This window comes from Gymnogyps californianus, chromosome 1 (assembly GCF_018139145.2).
Source record: "Gymnogyps californianus isolate 813 chromosome 1, ASM1813914v2, whole genome shotgun sequence".
In the NCBI taxonomy this organism is placed as follows: domain Eukaryota; kingdom Metazoa; phylum Chordata; class Aves; order Accipitriformes; family Cathartidae; genus Gymnogyps; species Gymnogyps californianus.
This window is the reverse complement of record NC_059471.1, coordinates 203,222,339-203,241,876: the sequence shown is the minus strand read 5'-3', so window position 1 is coordinate 203,241,876 and position 19,538 is coordinate 203,222,339. Positions and strand designations below refer to the sequence as shown.

Sequence of the window (19,538 nt, the reverse complement as noted above, 5' to 3'; positions counted from 1 at the left end):
GCATGTAGTCCCTCCACATCAACATTTCTATCTTAATTGTCAGATTCAACATGGTGACAAATAACAGTAACATACATGTGATGACATGTAATGTTTTTGTGAAAATACATAATTTTTGTATGTACCTATATATACATATATAATATAAAGTCAGACATATATACATATGTACTCATGTAAACATTTGCATAGCAGCCACAACTGTACTAATTAAGCCTCTGCCCATTAGCTTGTGTCTTCTGACCTGGGCAAATGGTGTTCATTAACTGTATCAGAATTTTGTAGTGAAGAAGGCCCTCACGTCTCAGCTAACCAACTGTATTATGTATGAGAAGAAACAGAGGGGAAATGTTACATGGAAAATTCAAATAACATTTCATACTGATTGACTACTCAGTCAAAAATGTTTATGGGAAAAAATGATTAATGCCCCAGTTTTGGACCAACTAAAACCACTATATACGGAGTCATTACTGGTTGCTTCTATAATATAAGATACGATATTTCACTTTGTCCAGTGTTGAGATGCAGTCACTCTGGAAGTGAAACACAGCTGCTGATTAATAGCACACTATAGACTATGTTAGAGTTTGTGGCAGGAACTAGAGAATACTGTTGCCTACGTATACACCAGGGGGTATTTAAGTGGGTGGACTGTAGCTACCAAAATTGAAATACAGCAAGGCATTAGCATTAGATACTCCTGCTGGAGTAAAAAGTGCCATATGCAACCATGAGCATCCAGAAACCATTTATTTATTTTGTTTAAACCTGTAATTTCTTTTGCTTACACGTTAAGTCAATATATTTTAAGTACTTTTAAGTACCTCACTGCTTATTTTTTAAATAACGTATTCTAAGAGATCACATCTCTGCCTGTAGATCACAATGGAAATTATAATTTAACTATTTAAAATACAATGTGCAATTCCATTTGACAATAATCAATACTAGAAAATGACACAAAAAAGGAAAAGCAACAGGAGTGTTTTTCTCCAGCTTAGCAGGAGATTAAAGGAATGTCCCTCTCCTTGTACTGGACAACTTCTTCAAGGACTTAAGAAGATAGGCAGGATAACGGTGGAAGAGGAAAGGGCAGTACTGCTTGCCTGAAATGTATACAGCAAATCTACTGGCTCATCTTACTGTAATGGAAAGTTTATAAGACTTCCTCTATGCTTCATATAGCACTGTGAGCAACATCCCACAGTATCAGAAAGTAACTGCTCTTTTGGGCCTTTCACTTTCAGAAAATGTCATCTAGCTAAACTTGCATCCTTGTCATCTTCCCATCTGTAGAGTGCAAGTAATGAATTTGGTCCTCCTCTACACTTACAGCAAATATCCTCACTGGTAGACAATGTATGGGAGCATTGGGTACATCCACATTAGTGATTCCATGTGTAGAAGGGATTCCTTTTGGTGCAAATCTGTCTTATGTCTATACTTGTCTTGCAGAACACACTGAAGTGTGCTAGCAGACTAAATTCCACTATTCAAGGAATACACTACCTCATCATTAGCTTAAAAAGAACAACTTCTGCAATAAAATAGCTTTTTGCAGCATATCATCATATTTTTGTAATAGAATCCACAAGGATGTACTAATATTTTTATCAATTAATATTCTGAGACTTTAAATTGGGAATTTTCCATTTCTCTTGCTTCTGAAAATGAAATAAAATTGAAAGACGTTAAATTACTTACACCCCCTCCAAAATAAAAATGCTTGCTTTGAAATCTAGTCACAAGCAGATTAACATCTTGTGATACAATCCCTTGTAGCAGGAGCAGCTGACAAGATGAGTAATGAACTGCATCCGATTATCTTTTCAGCTCTGTGGCAATCATTTTCCAACAGCTTCCTATTCCATAACCAACAACACTGGAAAAAGGTCACCATTCTGTCATATTTCCCCCCCATCAGTGTATGTGTTTAATAACACAGAGAACACGTAAACTTCTGGAAGTTAAGAGCTCTGGTACTGTTATCTGGGGCAAAACTGTTTCAGGTGCATATTGCATATATAGAAATCCTACATAAAACATCCATACATAATTTAAAGTCTCTCAGAAGGAAATCATTACACTTTAGCATATAATAGAATGGTATTTCCTCTTTTCACGCAATATGTTCTTTCTTCAACATAAGAACCTTAACTGTAATTGATGGTATCTAAAACTCAGGACAGGAAAGATTCAGGTTGACATATACATATTTTCCCCATCCTGGACTACAACTGAATGAAATCTATGAACACTAATTGCAAGCAACTGTAGGACTATAATGGCAAAACAGGATTTCCCCCAAAAGCAGATCCATTTAACTCGAGCATTTTGTAATTGATGGTACGATCTGTTCGCAGCTTTATTTTGATCTCACAGCAGAGAAAATCTGCACATAAATCATACTTTGTACCACTACAAAATGGTTGGGAGGTTAAGATCAGCCACAGAACTGGCTATTTTTCATAAAAATCTGCTGTGAAAATGCTCCTATACCTAAACTACACTTATAAACTAATAATCTACCAACCCAAACTGGGAATTAAAAATACTGTCGCTGCTGTTCCTGTGCCCAGTGACCACTTTATTCCCCAGAACTGATACAGCTGAGCAGGCACTCAAATGATTTAGTAGCCCCTGTGCAACTCCTTGGGCAGTGCAAGACAGCTTAGATCTGTCTTCCTCCTGTCAATTCTTTGCTTTCAGAAATGAACTGAACAACTGCCCAGTAACATAAAGTAGGGCAACCTTCTGCCGTTCTGACCTGCTGGACAGCTGGCCAGAACCAGGGGAACAGAAAGATGCTTTTGAAAGACATATGGACTATAAGCACTTAGCTACTTTTGAAAATGCTATTCCTAGGGAATCCACTTGTATCTGTGTAGAGTAAAATAGAAAAAAACAAAATCAGATTCCAGTCTGGCCCATCCACTATAATTTTACCCTTTTTCATACTGTTTAAAAATTCGGTACTCAGTCATGCATACTATTCACATAGGAATTACTTGCTCATGGAAATTACACACATAAATCAGATAAAATATGTCCGGCAGGCTAGACCACAAATGGCAATGAATTTTCTCAACCGTAGGGCTCACTCTATTGCGTACATGAACTGGACAAAGATCACTAGTGTAAGCCATAATTCAACAAAGTTTACCCTTATTAGAATAACAGATGCACGCAGTTTGTTTGACTTCCATGATATACCTTATCCATGTAAAATTAAGAACGCTGATTTGCTGAATCAGGGCCATAATCAACAATCAGCAAAAAATGTGTTCACCTTGTATAACTATTCAGTTTCAACTATTACTATAAAGTTACTATTGTCAATACTCTGAACAGACAGTAATATTGTGCAACTTCCCCACAATAGAGGGGGTTTTAGATAAAATAATGTGCTGGTTTCAGCTGGGGTAGAGTTAATTTTCCTCCTAGTAGCTGGTATAGTGCTGTGTTTTGGATTTAGTATGAGAATAATGTTGATAACACACTGATGGTTTTAGTTGTTGCTAAGTAGTGTTTATACTAAGTCAAGGATATTTCAGCTTCTCATGCCCAGCCAGCAAGAAGGCTGGAGGGGCACAAGAAGCTGGGAGGGGACACAGCCAGGACAGCTGACCCAAACTGGCCAAAGGAATATTCCAGACCATATGACGTCATGCCCAGTATATAAACTGGGGGGACCTGGCCGGGAGGGGCGGATCGCTGCTCGGGAACTAACTGGGCATCGGTCGGCGAGTGGTGAGCAACTGCGTTGTGCATCACTTGTTTTGTATATTCTAATTATTTTAGTATTATTATTGTCATTTTTAAATTATTATTATTATTACCATTATTTTCCTTCTTTTCTGTCCTATTAAACTGTCTTTATCTCAACCCATGAGGTTTTTTTTTTTATTCTCTCCCCTATCCCCCTGGGTGGGGGAGTGAGCGAGCAGCTGCATGGTGCTTAGTTGCCGGCTGTGGTTAAACCACGACAAATAATTAAGAATGTGTGATAATACTGCATAATGACAGTGCCAGGAGATATTTGGACAGTGCTAGTTCATCCTGCTCTCTGTCCCAGCTCGAGAAAGCAAAGTTGAACATAGGCTTGTGCATTCTAGGTGAATACAGACTAGCAAACTGTATTTTAAGATAAGGTTCTCCTATGTAAAACTTTCTGTTGTAAACTAATAAAATTGAGTCTTTCTCCAATAATACAAGCATAATAAGTGTGAAAATTTAATATTCTAAAGGCAAAAGTTTAACACTTCTGCTAGTCTAGGACAGAAAAGGTCTACATTTAGTAGATGCCAAACTCAAAGCAGCCGACTGGCCTTTTAGGCACAGATTTCAAGCTGCAAGTCAACAGAATCACAGAATGGTTGAGGTTGGAAGAGACCTCTGGAGGTCTTCTGGTCCAAGCCCCCTGCTTAAGCAGGGCCACCTAGAGCTGGTTGCCCAGGACCATGTCCAGGTGGCTTTTGTGTACCTCCAAGGACGGAGACTCCACAACCTCCCTGAGCAACCTCTGCCAGTGCTAAGTCACCTTCACAGTGAAAGAGTGTTTCCTTATGTTCAGAGGGAACCTCCTGTGTTTCAGTTTGTGCCCATTGCCTCTGGTCCTGTCACTGGGCACCACTGAAAAGAGCCTGGCTCCAGCTTTTTTGCACCCTCGCTTCAGGTATTTATATACACTGGTGAGATCACCCTGAGCTTTCTCTTCTCCAGGCTGAACAGTCCCAGCTCTCTCAGCCTTTCCTCACAGGAGAGATGCTCCAGTCCCTTCATCATCTTTGTGGCCCTTCGTTGGGACTCTCTCCAGTGTGTCCACATCTCTCTTGTACTGGGGAGTCCAGAACTCAACACAGTACTCCATGTATGGCCTCACTGGTGGTGAATAAAGGGAAGGACCACCTCCTCAATCTGCTGGCAATACTTTGCCTAATGCAGCCCAGGACACTATTCACCTTCTTTGCCACAAGGGCACATGTCTGGCTTATGTTCAACTTGGGGACCCCCAGGGCCCCCAGTTCCTTTTCTGTCCAGCTGCTTTCCAGCTGGGTGGCCCCCAGCATGTACTGGTGCCTGGGATTGTTCCTCCCCAGCTGCAGGACTTCGCACTTCTTGTTGAACTTCATGAGGTTCCTGTCAGCCCATTCCTCCAGCCTGTTGAGGTCCCTCTGGATGGCAGCACAACCCTCTGGAGCATCAGCCACTCCTCCCAGTTTTGTATTATCAGCAAATGTACTGAGGGTACACTCTGCCCCATCATCCAGATCATTAATGAAGGTGTTAAACAGGACTGGACTACATACTGACCCTGAGGGTACACCACTAGTTACTGGCCCCCAGCTAGACTTTGCGCCACTGATCACCACCCTCTGGGCCTGGCCATTCAGCTGGGCCATTCGTGAGCAACCCTATGTTCATAACAAGCTGAGTTTCAGAACTTCAAAAAGAGGGCTGTTTCGGCACACAGTGCAACTGAGAGAGACTGCAGATTCAACCATCTTTTATGCAATGACTGGTGGTAAGGAAAGATTTCAGATCAGTATTCTTTTATTGGTGTGGAATGAACAGGGGAAAAAAACATTTATACCTGCATATTAAAAATTATTTTTTTCAGTAGTCTGTATATCTTCAGTGCATTGTATTATAGCATGTATACAGACTTGTTAATAGTGTGAAGCGACTTTATTACTCAGCTGTATAGATTTGAAATTTAGATTAATGTCGTCTGTTTGCAGGATTACAAGAGTATCTTTGATGGAAAAAACTACAGGCTGACAGAATCCATGTGCTAAACCCCTTCCCGCTTACTCATATGAAAGTGACTTGATTTCACAGTTCAAAAAGTATAACTCATTTTCACTAATAGCTACTACTAAGTTAATAAACCACTGAACAATAGTGGGCTGAGTACTAGTACCACGAGACTAAAGATATTTGAAGATCTGTATTCACTGTTACTCTACAATAGTATTAATGCTGCAGCCTGGACATCAGATTTAAAGTCTCCCCAAACATAAAAACAGAACAGCTTACCTCAATTTTAAAAAACACACCAAACTACTAATTAACTTTGCTATTACTGAAATGAAATCTCTTGAGCTCTGTTCTTAATACAACTATTTAGTATCTGACATTAAATCTAAACTCAAGGAATGAGAATGAAAGTACCCCCCCTTATTCAGTATTAGACAAGAATGCAGGAAGATGCTGAAAAGACATATTTTTACAAATGTCTCTATTTCCTCCACACTGTAAATTTAGAACTTAATGAGTATAATTTCCCATCTGTGAATTATCATATTTGTGTGTGTCTAAAATAGCTATTCTAACATTCAAATAATAAATCTGACCCACTGATTCTAAACTGGCTCCCACTTCATGACAATCACTTCCAACTTATTTTTCCCTGTAGAAATTTTGATACTTTGAGTAGAATGTGAAAAACATCTTTATTGTGAAGCCTCTTTGAAATGTAAAACAATATAGTGAATATTACCATGCAGCTAGTTGCTGCAGGCTCCTGAAATCAGGCTTTGCATACTAATACATACAGTGTTTTCTATCTGTAATCAAAGGCTCCGCCACAAAGAAATACGGGACTTGCGAATGTTGCTCTAAAAACAGAAGACATTTAAAGGACAGCCTAAATATTTTTTCCACCAATAAGCAACAATGCAAATGATTTAACAATTTTGTACAGCAAGATCTTATGGGACAGAAATAAGGAAATCTATTTGCACTATTTCTATAGCAACATAATTGCCAAATGTTTGACTGTGAACAAAAAGCCATCATCCTCAGTAGTGCAATTAATCAGTAAAGAAACAGACAAATTCCAAGTGTGTTCTCAATAAACCTTTTCTATCTTCTCAAAGTAGTCAAGATTAAATTTCTTAAAAGAACAGTGCATTTGAATTTCTAATGTTGTCTACATTATACATTGCAGGTGAACAGATGTCAATAAATGACAACATGATTTTAAAAATGACCTTGATTTTTTTGTTTTACTGCAGGGCGTAGAATTTCATTACACTGAGTTGATCAGTTTATACCCAAGGTGTAATAGTTTCTAGACTTCCAGCAGTAGTGCAACATTTTAAAAAGGTCTCTTTATGCAGCTGACAAAAGAAACAAAACCTGTTTTTTTTAAAAATATAACCCTGATAACTAGAAAATAAAGTTAAGACTGTGCATTTTCCCTATTAGAATATTAGACTTCTTAAGTGATTCCTCAGAAAAACTAATTTATAAGGAACAAAACCACTTAGGTCTTAAACAGTGTCCTATATCTTCAAAACTACTTAAAACATTAATTAATCCTCCCATATTCCTGCAAGATATGCATCAACTGGAAGTAAATGAACTTAGTGTTTCCAAAAGCCAGTAACTACCCAAGGGACCTGACAGCTTTCTTCTATCCAGAGAACTGATTTAGTATGTACAGCAGCAATTCGAACTATGCTTTCACCTTGACTTACTACATTCCCCATCCAAGGATGAAAGGGTCGTTCGTTACCACATCCACCCAGCCTGTCGTCATTCAGGTAAGATTGACAAGAACGATGATAAAAGGTGGCACTTCTGGTAAACGCATTTCTTTTCAAACAGCAAGCTGACTGAAAACCAACTGACTTAATAATTTTCAGTCATCACCGAACTGCAATTTGCACAAACCCCACCAAACGAGAAGTGAAAAAGAACAAAGGTCATTATAACCCACTAACCCACGCAACCTCCACACCATCCCTTTTATTTACGGCTGCACATTTCTGTCAGAGAAACAGAATGAAAGTTCTAGAGAAAACGCGGTGTCATTAGAAAACCATTGCACAGGCTCTGACCCTCCTATTTGAATTAGAACCAGATTACTTTTAGCATGGCTGTCTGGACACACTGATCCATCCAAAACTAAATCAGGACTTTTAACTGGTACGACCTTTTTGGTTTTTTAAGAGAGGCCTCAAAACTCTTGCAGCTGAATTCAGCGGGACAATTTGTAGGTTTGAAACAAAGAGCATCTTCGGTATTTTGGGGATCAAAAACCTGCTCATTCACTTTTGTTTAGATCTCCACAAAGTACCTTGTTATTGCTTAAATAATAAACCACAGTAGAAATGATGTGCAAGTAATCCAATTCTGCTTCTACAAAAAAATACTGGAAAATAAATCACATACTTGTAATAATAGGTGAAAACCAGATTATTTTCTGAACTCACATAAGGCAGTAATTAGATTATTTTTCAATTTTTTTCCACTTGGGATTATTTATTAATTGGGTCAACTGTATGTGAATATATGATGTTAGATGTGAATAATTTCAAAGCAGCGACATTTTTTAACAAGTTTGGACGGGGAGGAGATATAAGAAGGTGAAATGTAAGTACACTTTGGGCAATCAACATTTATATTTTCCATTTATTGTCTTTATTTTATCTAATGATGAAGACATTTCCTTCTCTATAGTTAACACCTCATATTGCCAGTGTTGACAACTCAGGAAAATAGGCTGCTTACTCACCAAACGTTCATCAGGAGAGGCAATGATAAGAGCCCTCCACAAAGTACATAATAACACTCCCTACAACTCTCAGCTCACTTTTTTACCCAGAGGCTTACATAAATGGCAGTGTTTGCGGTGTGCCTCAGCTGCTAACAAGCGGGACATCAGCAGATCAAAGGCGATCAAGGGCAGACCTGCCCCCTCACAGGGAGTACCCTTCTGCCCAGCGGAGAGACCCCAGCTCACCCTTTCTATTGACCACCCCAAAACCCCCTACAAAACGATTTGCTGCTTCTAAGGCTGCTTCGCACTTTGCAGAACTGTTCCCTGATGCCTATGTAGGAGTGAAGGACCCAAAATAGATGAGGATCAGAGATCATTTTCAACTCTTTTACGAGGGGCTTAGAGGGATTCTTATCTCTAATTAGGAAGGTGGCTGTCACAGAAAGATGTTCTGCTGCTACTTACACTGAAGTCAATTGTAGTTTAGGTATTAGAACAGCTGAGGCAGGATTAGTCACTACATGCTGAAAGAGAGAAGCAATAAAGCAGAATAAACTGGAGTAACCTATTAGCTCTCTGAAAGTGAATTAAGCAATTGAAAGAAATGATATAAATAACCAGTCATTAGGTGAACAAAAATATCAACTTTAAGTTATTTAAATCTTATTTGTAATTTTAATTTTTACCCTCAACATTATGAAAACAATAACCCTACCTTTAAAAAAAAAGTATAAAACTAAATCTCTATTCGTTTTCCTCAAAACTAGAAATCAGAACTTAATGAATTCTGAATTCTTTTAGCCTTGCTCCTCAACTAAAATCTAGTCATTAAAGGCCTTTTTTTCTTAGATAAAACCATAAAAATGTCCATTCAGTCTTAAAAGAAATGTATTTCTCCTTTAAATATCTCATACATCTTTTCTGGAAATTAAATCTGTAATTTTAATATTTACAGATTAATAATGAATCTATAGTTCGTTACTAGTATGAAATGTAACAGTTTTTACAATGTACTATAAGTGTGTGATTTCTTTTCAAAATTGCATTCATTTCATATTGTGGCAAAAGAAAAATACCAAAATCTAGATCTGCAAAGGGAAGGAGTGGAAATAAGTGCAGTGTAAATTTAATCTCCAGATTCTTCCATGATACTCATATAAGCCTGGGTATGTCACTTAACTCTTGGCCACATCTAATGGTGGAAAAATTTAGAAGTGAATTCTGTAAGAGAAACCATAGTGTAGAAAAGATGTGGGTGTTGTCATTGCCCTCCTGCTGAACGCCAGTATTCATAAATTTTACAAGCTCCGTGCCTCAGTTTCTCCATCTGTCAGATTTTTGTTTTGTTTCCTTTTTTTTTTAAACAGAGAGTTTTTGTGAATCCTTTAAGTAATTAGTTAGTGTTTTTAAAACTACATTTTTGGATACAACATGATACAACACTACTAAATATTATTACGGTAACAGGTCATTAGAAGGCCGGAAAGCACATGTTTGAGATCAAAATTAGAAAAAATGCAGGCTGTGCTATCTGTGAAGAGAAAGACACAAAAAATTCCCAATGGAAAAAAAGAGAATGATTTAAAAAAAAAAAAAGGCAAGTAGCTTCCTTGCTATTAAAGGACTTGTGCTTTAAAAAGGCTGGGTCTCCTCCTCTCTTATGTTCCTAGGATGATACTTGCACTGCAGTAATCAAAACAAGGAAGCAGATGGACAGGCAAAGTGGTACTGCAGCTGCTGCAGAAGATGACTATAATAATAATGTTGACATCAGTAACAGTAATTAGTGCACAGACTGTAGAGTGGATGATTCGTTTTCCTATCTTCTGGCGTGGGCATGATGCCCTAGCAAACGGGTATAATGTTAGTACCTTTAGTTTGTTTTGTTCATTTGCTCAGTTTATTAATGAAATTGAATACAATGAAGAAAATCCAGCTTTTCTTCCTCTCTAGAACATTTACTGAGGAAAGCATGTTGTTTCAGTTTGGATTAACATGAGATGGAATCTTCATTAGTAAATGGCAAAATACCAATTTCTTACTTATATCTATTTTCAATGTACACAACAATTCATACTATCCCATACAGCCATCTGTACATACACTCTTGAGTTTCAGCAGCCTGTAGTACTTGTCTGGTTTTGTCTAAACAACTCTACTGTTTGGCGTGACTTCACCCACCTGCAGGCTGGTGCCGTACCTTTTTCAAGGGACACTAGAACAAATGGTATAACTGTGAGAAGGGCCAAGAAAAACACTGTGCTACAATGAACCGTCTCAGGTAAGAAGTAAAGCAAAGCACCAGTGCTATCAGCAGTACCGTGTCATGCTGAGAGAGTTCTGGTAGCATCAGACAAGGATGTACCACTACTCCTTAGCTACCTCACTGAGAATCACAACTGTCCAGCTTGGTGTTATAGTACACCAAAACACCTGTGAAGAGCAAACCAATTGGAAGAGTGATAACTGTGGAGAAACAAATAGATGGATTTTATTTGGCAAATACAATTTGTCACTTACATGAAATCCTGCAGTATGAAGTCAAAGGGAAGGAAGGGTAATCAGAGAGATCATGGAACATGCTTAGCATGTGACAACCCAAAAGCCTTTTATTTTATTTTCTAATGAGTTTTTCCTTACTCTGCATCTAGCTTCTATTGAGATTCATTTTCCCTGTTCATTTATTCTCCAGGACGATAAAAGATTTCCTTTGGCTTCCCTCTATTATCATCCTCAACAGGAGAAAAACCCCTATCCCCTTTTCAAGTGCTGTTGTACAAAAGGGAAGAGTGAAAGTGAGAAGCACAGACTCAAGGTGGGAGCCACTCATGAACACTGAAAGCTCATTTATCTAAGCTCCCTTTCCAGCCAAACTCTTCCTGAGCCTTCCAGAGTTCCTCCTTCCGTCTCTAGGTTTCTGTTTCTCCTTAAACGTGCTGATCTACTGAAGGGCTCCACCCAGGCAGCAATAGATATTTTTTTGCCATATCAAACTTTTTAATGAAGAAAATATGCTAAAAGTTTATAAACTTTTTGAGGTGTTTTGTGTTGTTGGTTTTTTTTTTTTACGACACAGAAAGAGAAGCTTGAAGTGCCTCATAGACAAGTGATGTTCTGCGCAACACCTTTTGGAGATGGGCCTAACACACAGATAAACTTAAATGCTGTATTTAACCTTCATTATTTGCTTTCACTATTGAGAAGACCACATTCACATATGAAGAGTTTCCCCAACATATTTCAAAAATTAAATTCATGTAAATTAAAAATCCAGCCATATACTTGGAAAAGGAGATGTCTGCATAAACACATCTTTTGGTTTTGTTTCTTCTCATCTACTAAGGTAGATGAGATAGGTTCAGCAATTCTGTTCCCAACACTGAAGGAGACCATTAATCAAATTATTCCAAATATGAATAGAAAACAATGCAATTGAATGGAAAATAAGAGGTATTCAAAAGAACAGCCATGATTATTTTTCAAGGAAGAAATTGCCAAGAAGTAGAGAAACAGATGGCTGAAAGTGTTAGATGAAGACACATTCTCCTATGCAAACTAACAGACTTAATTAATTACTCAAATTGCATGGTATTTTATGGAATGACATTAATGATCAGTAATAAAAACTGACAGTGGTGCCTTACCAGCTCCCTTTAAAGAAAACAAAAGAAATGATTATAAAAAGAACATGTTTACACCCTACAGATGTAACCCACAGACCATAAATATAGCTTTCAATGTTAGTTTGACTTTCAACACTTTCCCATTAATTTAATTACAAAATTTTTATGGAACTGTAAAATTGTAAACAAAAGCCTACGCTCATCACATTTTCCTTAACAGAATTACTAAAACATATTCAGCTAAATTAAAACTTTACCTTAACTATTTCCTCTATGAAGCAGACATGTGACACAGGATCTCTTTTCTTTGTCAATACTTTCTGCAAATGCTGCACCTGTAAGAAAGAATTTATTGAGAGGAAAAGTGACAGCTAATACCTTATATGCAAAATTGCATGACTAGACAAACAGGAATTAGTTGCTAAGTACCTGTCCGCAAGCAGCACAGATCTGATCCATGAGTTTCTCCATGTTTGTCCAGAGGGCTGCTCGAAAAGCTGCTGTGTTCCCAGGTGTTGGCATAGCAGCTCTACCAGGGCCACCTAAATGGTTTTTAAAAACACACAGCAGCACATTTCAGCTTTCACATGTGAAAATTAAAATATTAGAAATATAGATCTCTACACACCCTGACATAAGAATTTTTTTTAAAAAATCAAAGCAGCCTAAAATAGCTTCAAAACAGAGCTTTGTAAATGGCCTCAGTTGTCTCAACTGAGAAGTCAACTAAACTGAAGTTCAGTGGGGATATTTCAATGTTCATCACTGTTACCTGCTTTACCAATTCAGACCTCCACAGAAACACCAAGGTAATGCCAATGAGCACTGTTGCAGGATGTAATAGCAAAGTGAAAAGGCAAAGCCAGTAGCTGTGAAAAATACAGGTATTACTAGCTCAGGACTTAAATGCATAGGCGAACTGCTAAAAAAAGTGACATTCCAGCTGAAGGGCATGCAGCTTCTAAACCATCACTTTCCTTGTGAGGGACTGTATTTCTTTATTATGCTAGTGTATACTAGTGATTATGGTTTTGGACCCCCAACTTGTTGCAAAAATTTTTTAAAAGAAATTTTAAATGTTCATATTGCCGAAGTTCAAATTTGCCTGCCCACCTAATTCCTCAGTATTCTTTGGTATCTGAGCTAACATGTGGGAACTAAATGTTTAATAGTGCAACATTCCTTCATATTGAATATACAGCTTTGAAATGATTTCCATCTGACAAAAGCATCACAATGTAGTTTCAGGCTTGTTCCATTGCTTGCAAATAATTTCTACCCGTGATCCTCCCACCAACACAAAGAAAGCAGAATTTGGATTCATCTTTCCATGACAAACTGCTAAGAGAATGCTGCAAAGTTGTAAACTAATGAGGACAATTTTCTGGGCAAGTCAAGAAAAAGAGGGGGGCTGGGGAATAAAGGAAAACTTCTGAGCCCAATAACAACAGACAGACCCAGTTTTGGCTTTGTATTAGATGATTTCTGAGACATGCCTACTCCCATCCTCTACTGGTTAAAGCAAGCAGGGAAACATTCCTGTAACAGGCTTGGATGCGAGTTTCTTCCATTTGACAACATACTGTACTTCTGTCCAAAAAATTCCAGTTCTCATTCTCTGTAAAACAACTATCATACCTCTTGGAACAGTTTGAGATGGTTGAGTCAATACTTTGATATCCAAAGCATTTTTTATGTTCTCCTCCAGGACCGTGCAGTATCCGTCCACCACATTAGCAATGGTATCCTTCAAAGTCCCAAGGTTATAGAAAACCTGAAGAGCAGTTCCCACTTGAGTAGGATTCTAGAAAAAGAAGATTTTCAAAAATAATTATTATCTTTAACTGTACTATAGGCTTTTTTTATCCATAATGAGGCATCATTTTCCTGGGCTGTTCAGTCTGCTAATTCATTTCATTTAACATTAAATAACTGGCATCCTTACTGCATAACAGTCAACAGAGGGTAAAGGAGAGGACTGATTTCCTTCAATTGCTTAGCAATGCTTTGCTTAGCTTCCTTTGGCGCTATCCTCTGAATAAGAACAATGGAAAAAAAGGAACTGGAAGCACTGCTGGCAATATCTCACCTGGGGTGGGTTACCAGCGATTGATCCACTAATTCCGAGGTTAGTTACAGTACAGCTATATTCAGCTATGGTGTAGCTAGTAATATTGTTTTAACATGTGGTATCTGTTACAGTACTGTCATTAAACATTCCTATAACAGTTAATTAAATGTGATACAGGCTTAAAAAAAAAATACTAACCAAGGACAAGCAGAGGCAAGCAGGTCAAGCCCCTACTACTGACTACTGCAGAATTTAAGCTTGTATTTCTACGTTTCTATTTCTAACGCTGACAATAACTTCATCTTCCTCACAGCAGAATTAAGAGTGCAAAGCAACACAGTGCTTTGTAAGTAAAAAGCCTGGGTGGGGGGGGAGAGGGGGAAGATCAAGTGTCTCTGTATTGTTCAGAGCTTTTCCAAAATACAGAAAAATGAAAACTATCCAAAAACTGTTCAGGTCCATTGTTTAAGAGACCTTTGATTAAGATTAAATCTGATGATAATTCCACTGAGCAACACTAAACACTGGTGTGGGTGCTATTTAGCAAGAGAAAAGCCTCAAATTATTGCCTTTGGAAACTAAGCACTGTCATCCATACACTGAATACTGCTTTTTTATTTAGCATTCACAGGCAATTAGCGGAGGGGGCGATCAGTTGATCATACACACATTAGAGATGCAGTCTTTTGTCATTTTTCTTAGTGACTTCTGCCAGCAGTAAAGAACATGGTCTGGCAGAAATCCTGGCACCCAGACTGGACAGAAGCATCTGAGACCACAGGCACATCCCACTAGAAACCCCACTTCGACCCTCCTCCGGCAGCGAGACCTTACACCATTGCACTCTGCCTGCTGGTGGCTGCAGCAGTAGTAGCCACTAACATTGAAAGGGTCTGCTGCAAGACCAATGCAACTCTCCTTCATCTTCCCCAGGTCACAGGTTTTTTCAGCCAGACACTCCTGAGCCAAAGAAAGAGGGTATGATCATCTACCTTTCAAGTGTGGGGAACTTGCACTGATACCACAGCAGTAAAGCTACGATGCGGCTGCTGTGCTGAGTACAGCTTGTACTTGCTGGTACATCCACCTACTGCAACAGGTTTTCTGATCCATTGATGAACAGTGCATTCTACTCAAACCTAATGTTTCAGAGGTCACAGCACTATAACTACACATTCATGTCACTCTTTCTAGGGTTTCTGCAAAGATCAGAACCATAGTTGAAGCAAAAAAGCCAGATCCCATCTCCTTCCCCAACTCCAATGAGGAGCTTCCAGGTTTAGTGGAAAGCGAAGAAATATTAGGCATGTATTATGGTTTGCAGACCTTATACTAACTGTACCAGTTTCTTTTTCCAAACAGTGTGGGAGTTAATAAGCATTCCCAGCATAGTATTATGGGTCTGGGACTTGTAGGTTTAGTTTTTTGACAACTGGGTATGCTGTAAAATTTCTAAGCATCCTGTGGGTGTGCTTGTGGAGGTGGGAAAGTAAGCCATAAAGGCTGGAAGATTAATGGGATGTCAGAAAATGAAGAGTAGTATAATGCAACGAGGGAATTTGGGGACAGAATGAACAAGAGAAAGAAAATATAAATGGGAAGAGGATGGGGAATAGAATGAAAAGAAACTGGAAGGAAGAAAGAGAATGAAACTGAAAGGAAGGAAAGCAAAGACAGAGAAGACTCACCTCATTTACCAGTCTTTCCTGTTGAAATTGTTCTAATTCTTATAGAATACTTACACAATTATAAAACCAGGCAGGGAGTCAGTAATATAAAATCAATATCTTACTACTATACTATGAGCACTCCACCAGGTTTCAGTCAGACTCTAATGTTCATATATTAACTAACAAAAAAATAGAACAGCATCAAAAGGTGAGCAGGGTACTATCCAGCCTTGAATAACCAATGGTCAGGTACTTACTTTCCTGACAAACAGGCAGTATAGGCACAAATAATTTCAGGCAAAAGATGAATCTCAGAGCTCCCACATCATAGTCTAGCAAACTAACTCTGCAGCTACCGGTCAAGAAAGACACAAAAATGTGCTCCAACAGAGCCTGATGTATATTTCAAAAGAACTAGTTTTAGCCAAAAGTTGTCAAACAATTAATTCTGAAGTTAGGAATAGTTAGGGAATAACCAAAACACATCATTGTGGAAACCTGCTATTCACTCAAAGTATCTTCCAAATCTAGTACCAAAGTTAAATCAGAATAGAACAAAGATTATGCAGGTGGCCTGCTTCTTATTTGCTTTAAATTGTGGATATGGCCACTGACAGAGGGCTTCTAGCTCATGTATTCATCTTATATAACAGGAATTAGAGATATATTAAAACCCTGACAATGTACAATAAAATATCTTTTTTGTTTGTTTCATATATAGTATTTTTCTCTCCTCAAAAACCAGTTTGTGTTTTATATGCCCCGGACAGGCTATATAAAGTCCATTGTTGGTTTATGACTAATCCTAAGAGAATTGCATTTTTTATGCACAGCTAGTTTCTAGTTTAGACAATATGTTTAAAAAAAAGAGGAGCATCTCTTGGGACAAAATTATTATGTGGAAAGAAAATGCTGGATAGCAGGAAGAAAACAAACAATTGTAGTTTCAGGCTTGCATACACATCTCAAATTAGACTGTTTATCATTAATATACACTGGACAAAAACTTGAGAATCAGTATTGCAGAATTTGCCACTACCAACAGATTTTATTTATAAGAATTTGCCCCTAATATTTTCCTTCTTAGAGAAGGAAATTAGAGAAAGCTTAAAGCTAAACATTTCTGAGATTCAAAAGATTGCCACATTTTTTATCAAATGGAAAGCATGCATTCAAAGTAAAAGAAAAAACAACACCTGACTACAGAAGTGATTTACAATGGAAAATGGAATCACATCAGAGAATAATATTCAGAACAGCTATCCAACAGGAACAATAGGGAAAAATATATAACTATTTTTGAGATGGAATTTAATGAGTTTATTAGCAGTATTTTATAATCAAGTTGTCTGCCACTGCAGGCAACTACACTTAGCAATTTGTAAGTGTTCTCCTTAGAATCTCTGTCCATAAGATCCTATGTTCCTTTTTGTTTTAAGTGTCTTATTTTGTAAATGAAGGCTCAGAAGTAGTAGTTTTTACCAAACACAAAGCAGGCTGATTTTACTATGTAAAAATGTATGGGCAGTTAGAGCAACAGCAAGACACAATTCTGCTGCTCACAGGTACTTTCTTACAAGAAAATTACCCTTTTACACAATAAATTAGCATCCTAAAAATATTTGTACATATGCCATGAACTTTAAGTTATGGCAATCAAGAGAGTAGGGGGCAAAGAAAAATAGTACAGCATTTAGTAATATATTAGCAGTACAGTATAATCTAATGTGCATAAACACAACTGTATACATGTGAAATAAAACCATGACCCCACAAACTGTAGGCCTACAACACTACCTACTCGAAGATTAACTACAGTGATCTTCAGATTGCAAAAATTATAATGAAGCAGGGAGCTAAGGAGAGATGGAGTTAAGTCCACCAATAATACCCTTCTCCATTCAAAGCACTCCTCCATGTGGTATGTACAACATAGTATGTTACAGATATATGGAAACTAAATTCTACAAACTTAAGAGCTTAGGAAGACGCAGTGAATCATCAGTTCAACATATGAAGAAAAAAAAAGAAAAAAAAACCCAACCTGCTCAAAAGCAAGTTCTGCCATGAAAGCAACTCTCACAAATACTTAAAAACATTGAAGTTCCCCAGCATCCACTACACAATACATTAAATAGCTTGGTCAGAAGGGTGATATTAGCCACCAGTTGAAAAAAGGCATGGATGTTTCAATTTATGTTTTAGCCAAACATACTCATTCAGCAGCAACTATGAAGAGATGTTTCTACCAAACACATTTGCTCATTTTCTCTATCATTGAGAACTGTTAATTTTACTAACATCATTTTAGATTCATTTTATCCCATCCCATTTGGTTCTGTAGACCATCATAGACAAGAACAAAAAATAAGTGACATGCAGTCATTAAGTATGAATGTTTTTTTCACAATTATATCATGTGGTTGTTTTCAAGAGTAGTCGACTAGACTCAATAACCCAGAAGATGCTGTCCAGTCCAGCATGACATTTACAGTCATTCTGCAGGGCAGAACCCCATTTGGTCAACTCCTTTCTCACAAAGATAACCCTGTGAAGACTAGCTAGAAACGTAATTAGAGACTTAAATAAATACATATCACATTCCTAATTTGAAAATATCTCCTAGGATGGAACCAAGTCATTTTTTCTGTCAACTGCCAACACTGCAACTATTTTATAATGTCCAACACTGTAGTCTTTTATTTTATGACTGTCACTAGTGTTATCAGAACAATCTTCTGAAAGCATGGCTAAATAAAGAGCAATATTCTTTTTCATCATTAGAAACGCAGCTTGGACAAGCAAGCCTGCTCCTCACAAGGGAGCGTGGTGATGACACTGAGCTAATTTGGGGACAGGAAGATTCCTAGCATAAGGCTGAACCAAAAATAAGAAACCCGGATGACAGGCAAAACTAATTGGCTCAAGTGCTACAAACACAGCTTCCAAACTCACACTCTACCTTCTCAGGGTATGGGATTCACCATGTGGACCCTTCTCCAACCAGTGCTGTCTTAGGGAACTCCACATCATTATTTCTTTATCCAGTGCAAATCTGCCCATATGACCCCATGCTGCAGGGTTTTCACCTGTGTGGACTGCCTTCTCAAACAAACACGTTAATTGCCGAAAATGTTTATGGTCAATACTACCTGTGACAATTACAACTACTTTCATAAAGAAGTAGTGTTACAAATCTAATTAATTGCTAACTGTCATGTAGTTAAATTTCACAAGTGCCTGCACCACATAATCAGAACAGCTCTCCAAGGAAATGTTCTTTCACATGACAGTGTGGAAGCACCACATATGGGGAAGCCAAACTTTGACTAGTCCCTCACTTAGAAATGATGTTCCATAGCTACTAATGTACAGAAGAACATTTCTGTTTTGCTTACTGAAATCAGAACATCGACTCTGACTGAAAATCTTTATCATTCTGCAGAGAACAGATGAAGATGACCCTGTTCAGGAAAGGCTGTGGCAGGAACACAACAGAAAATTTTCACTATATATATATATGTACAAATACATATTACTCAACAGCTGTGATTTCAGTGTGCTGACACATCCTTACCTCTTACTTGGTAAAACATTTACCATGTCCCATACACAAGCACTAAAACCACAACACAGTACAAGAAGAATTACATATGTTGCTT

The 19,538-nt window shown here is 37.9% G+C and overlaps 1 protein-coding gene across 1 annotated transcript in view; it reads right to left on the bottom strand.

Annotated features, from left to right (window-relative positions):
- Positions 1-19,538, bottom strand: part of COG5 (component of oligomeric golgi complex 5) — a 191,155-nt gene that overhangs the window by 51,898 nt on the left and 119,719 nt on the right. The window contains exons 8-10 of the mRNA XM_050915276.1: positions 13,774-13,939; positions 12,565-12,677; positions 12,393-12,470 (exon numbers count right to left, since the gene is read on the bottom strand). Of these exons, the coding sequence (XP_050771233.1) occupies positions 12,393-12,470; positions 12,565-12,677; positions 13,774-13,939 (357 nt within the window). The remainder of the gene's footprint in view (positions 1-12,392; positions 12,471-12,564; positions 12,678-13,773; positions 13,940-19,538) is intronic.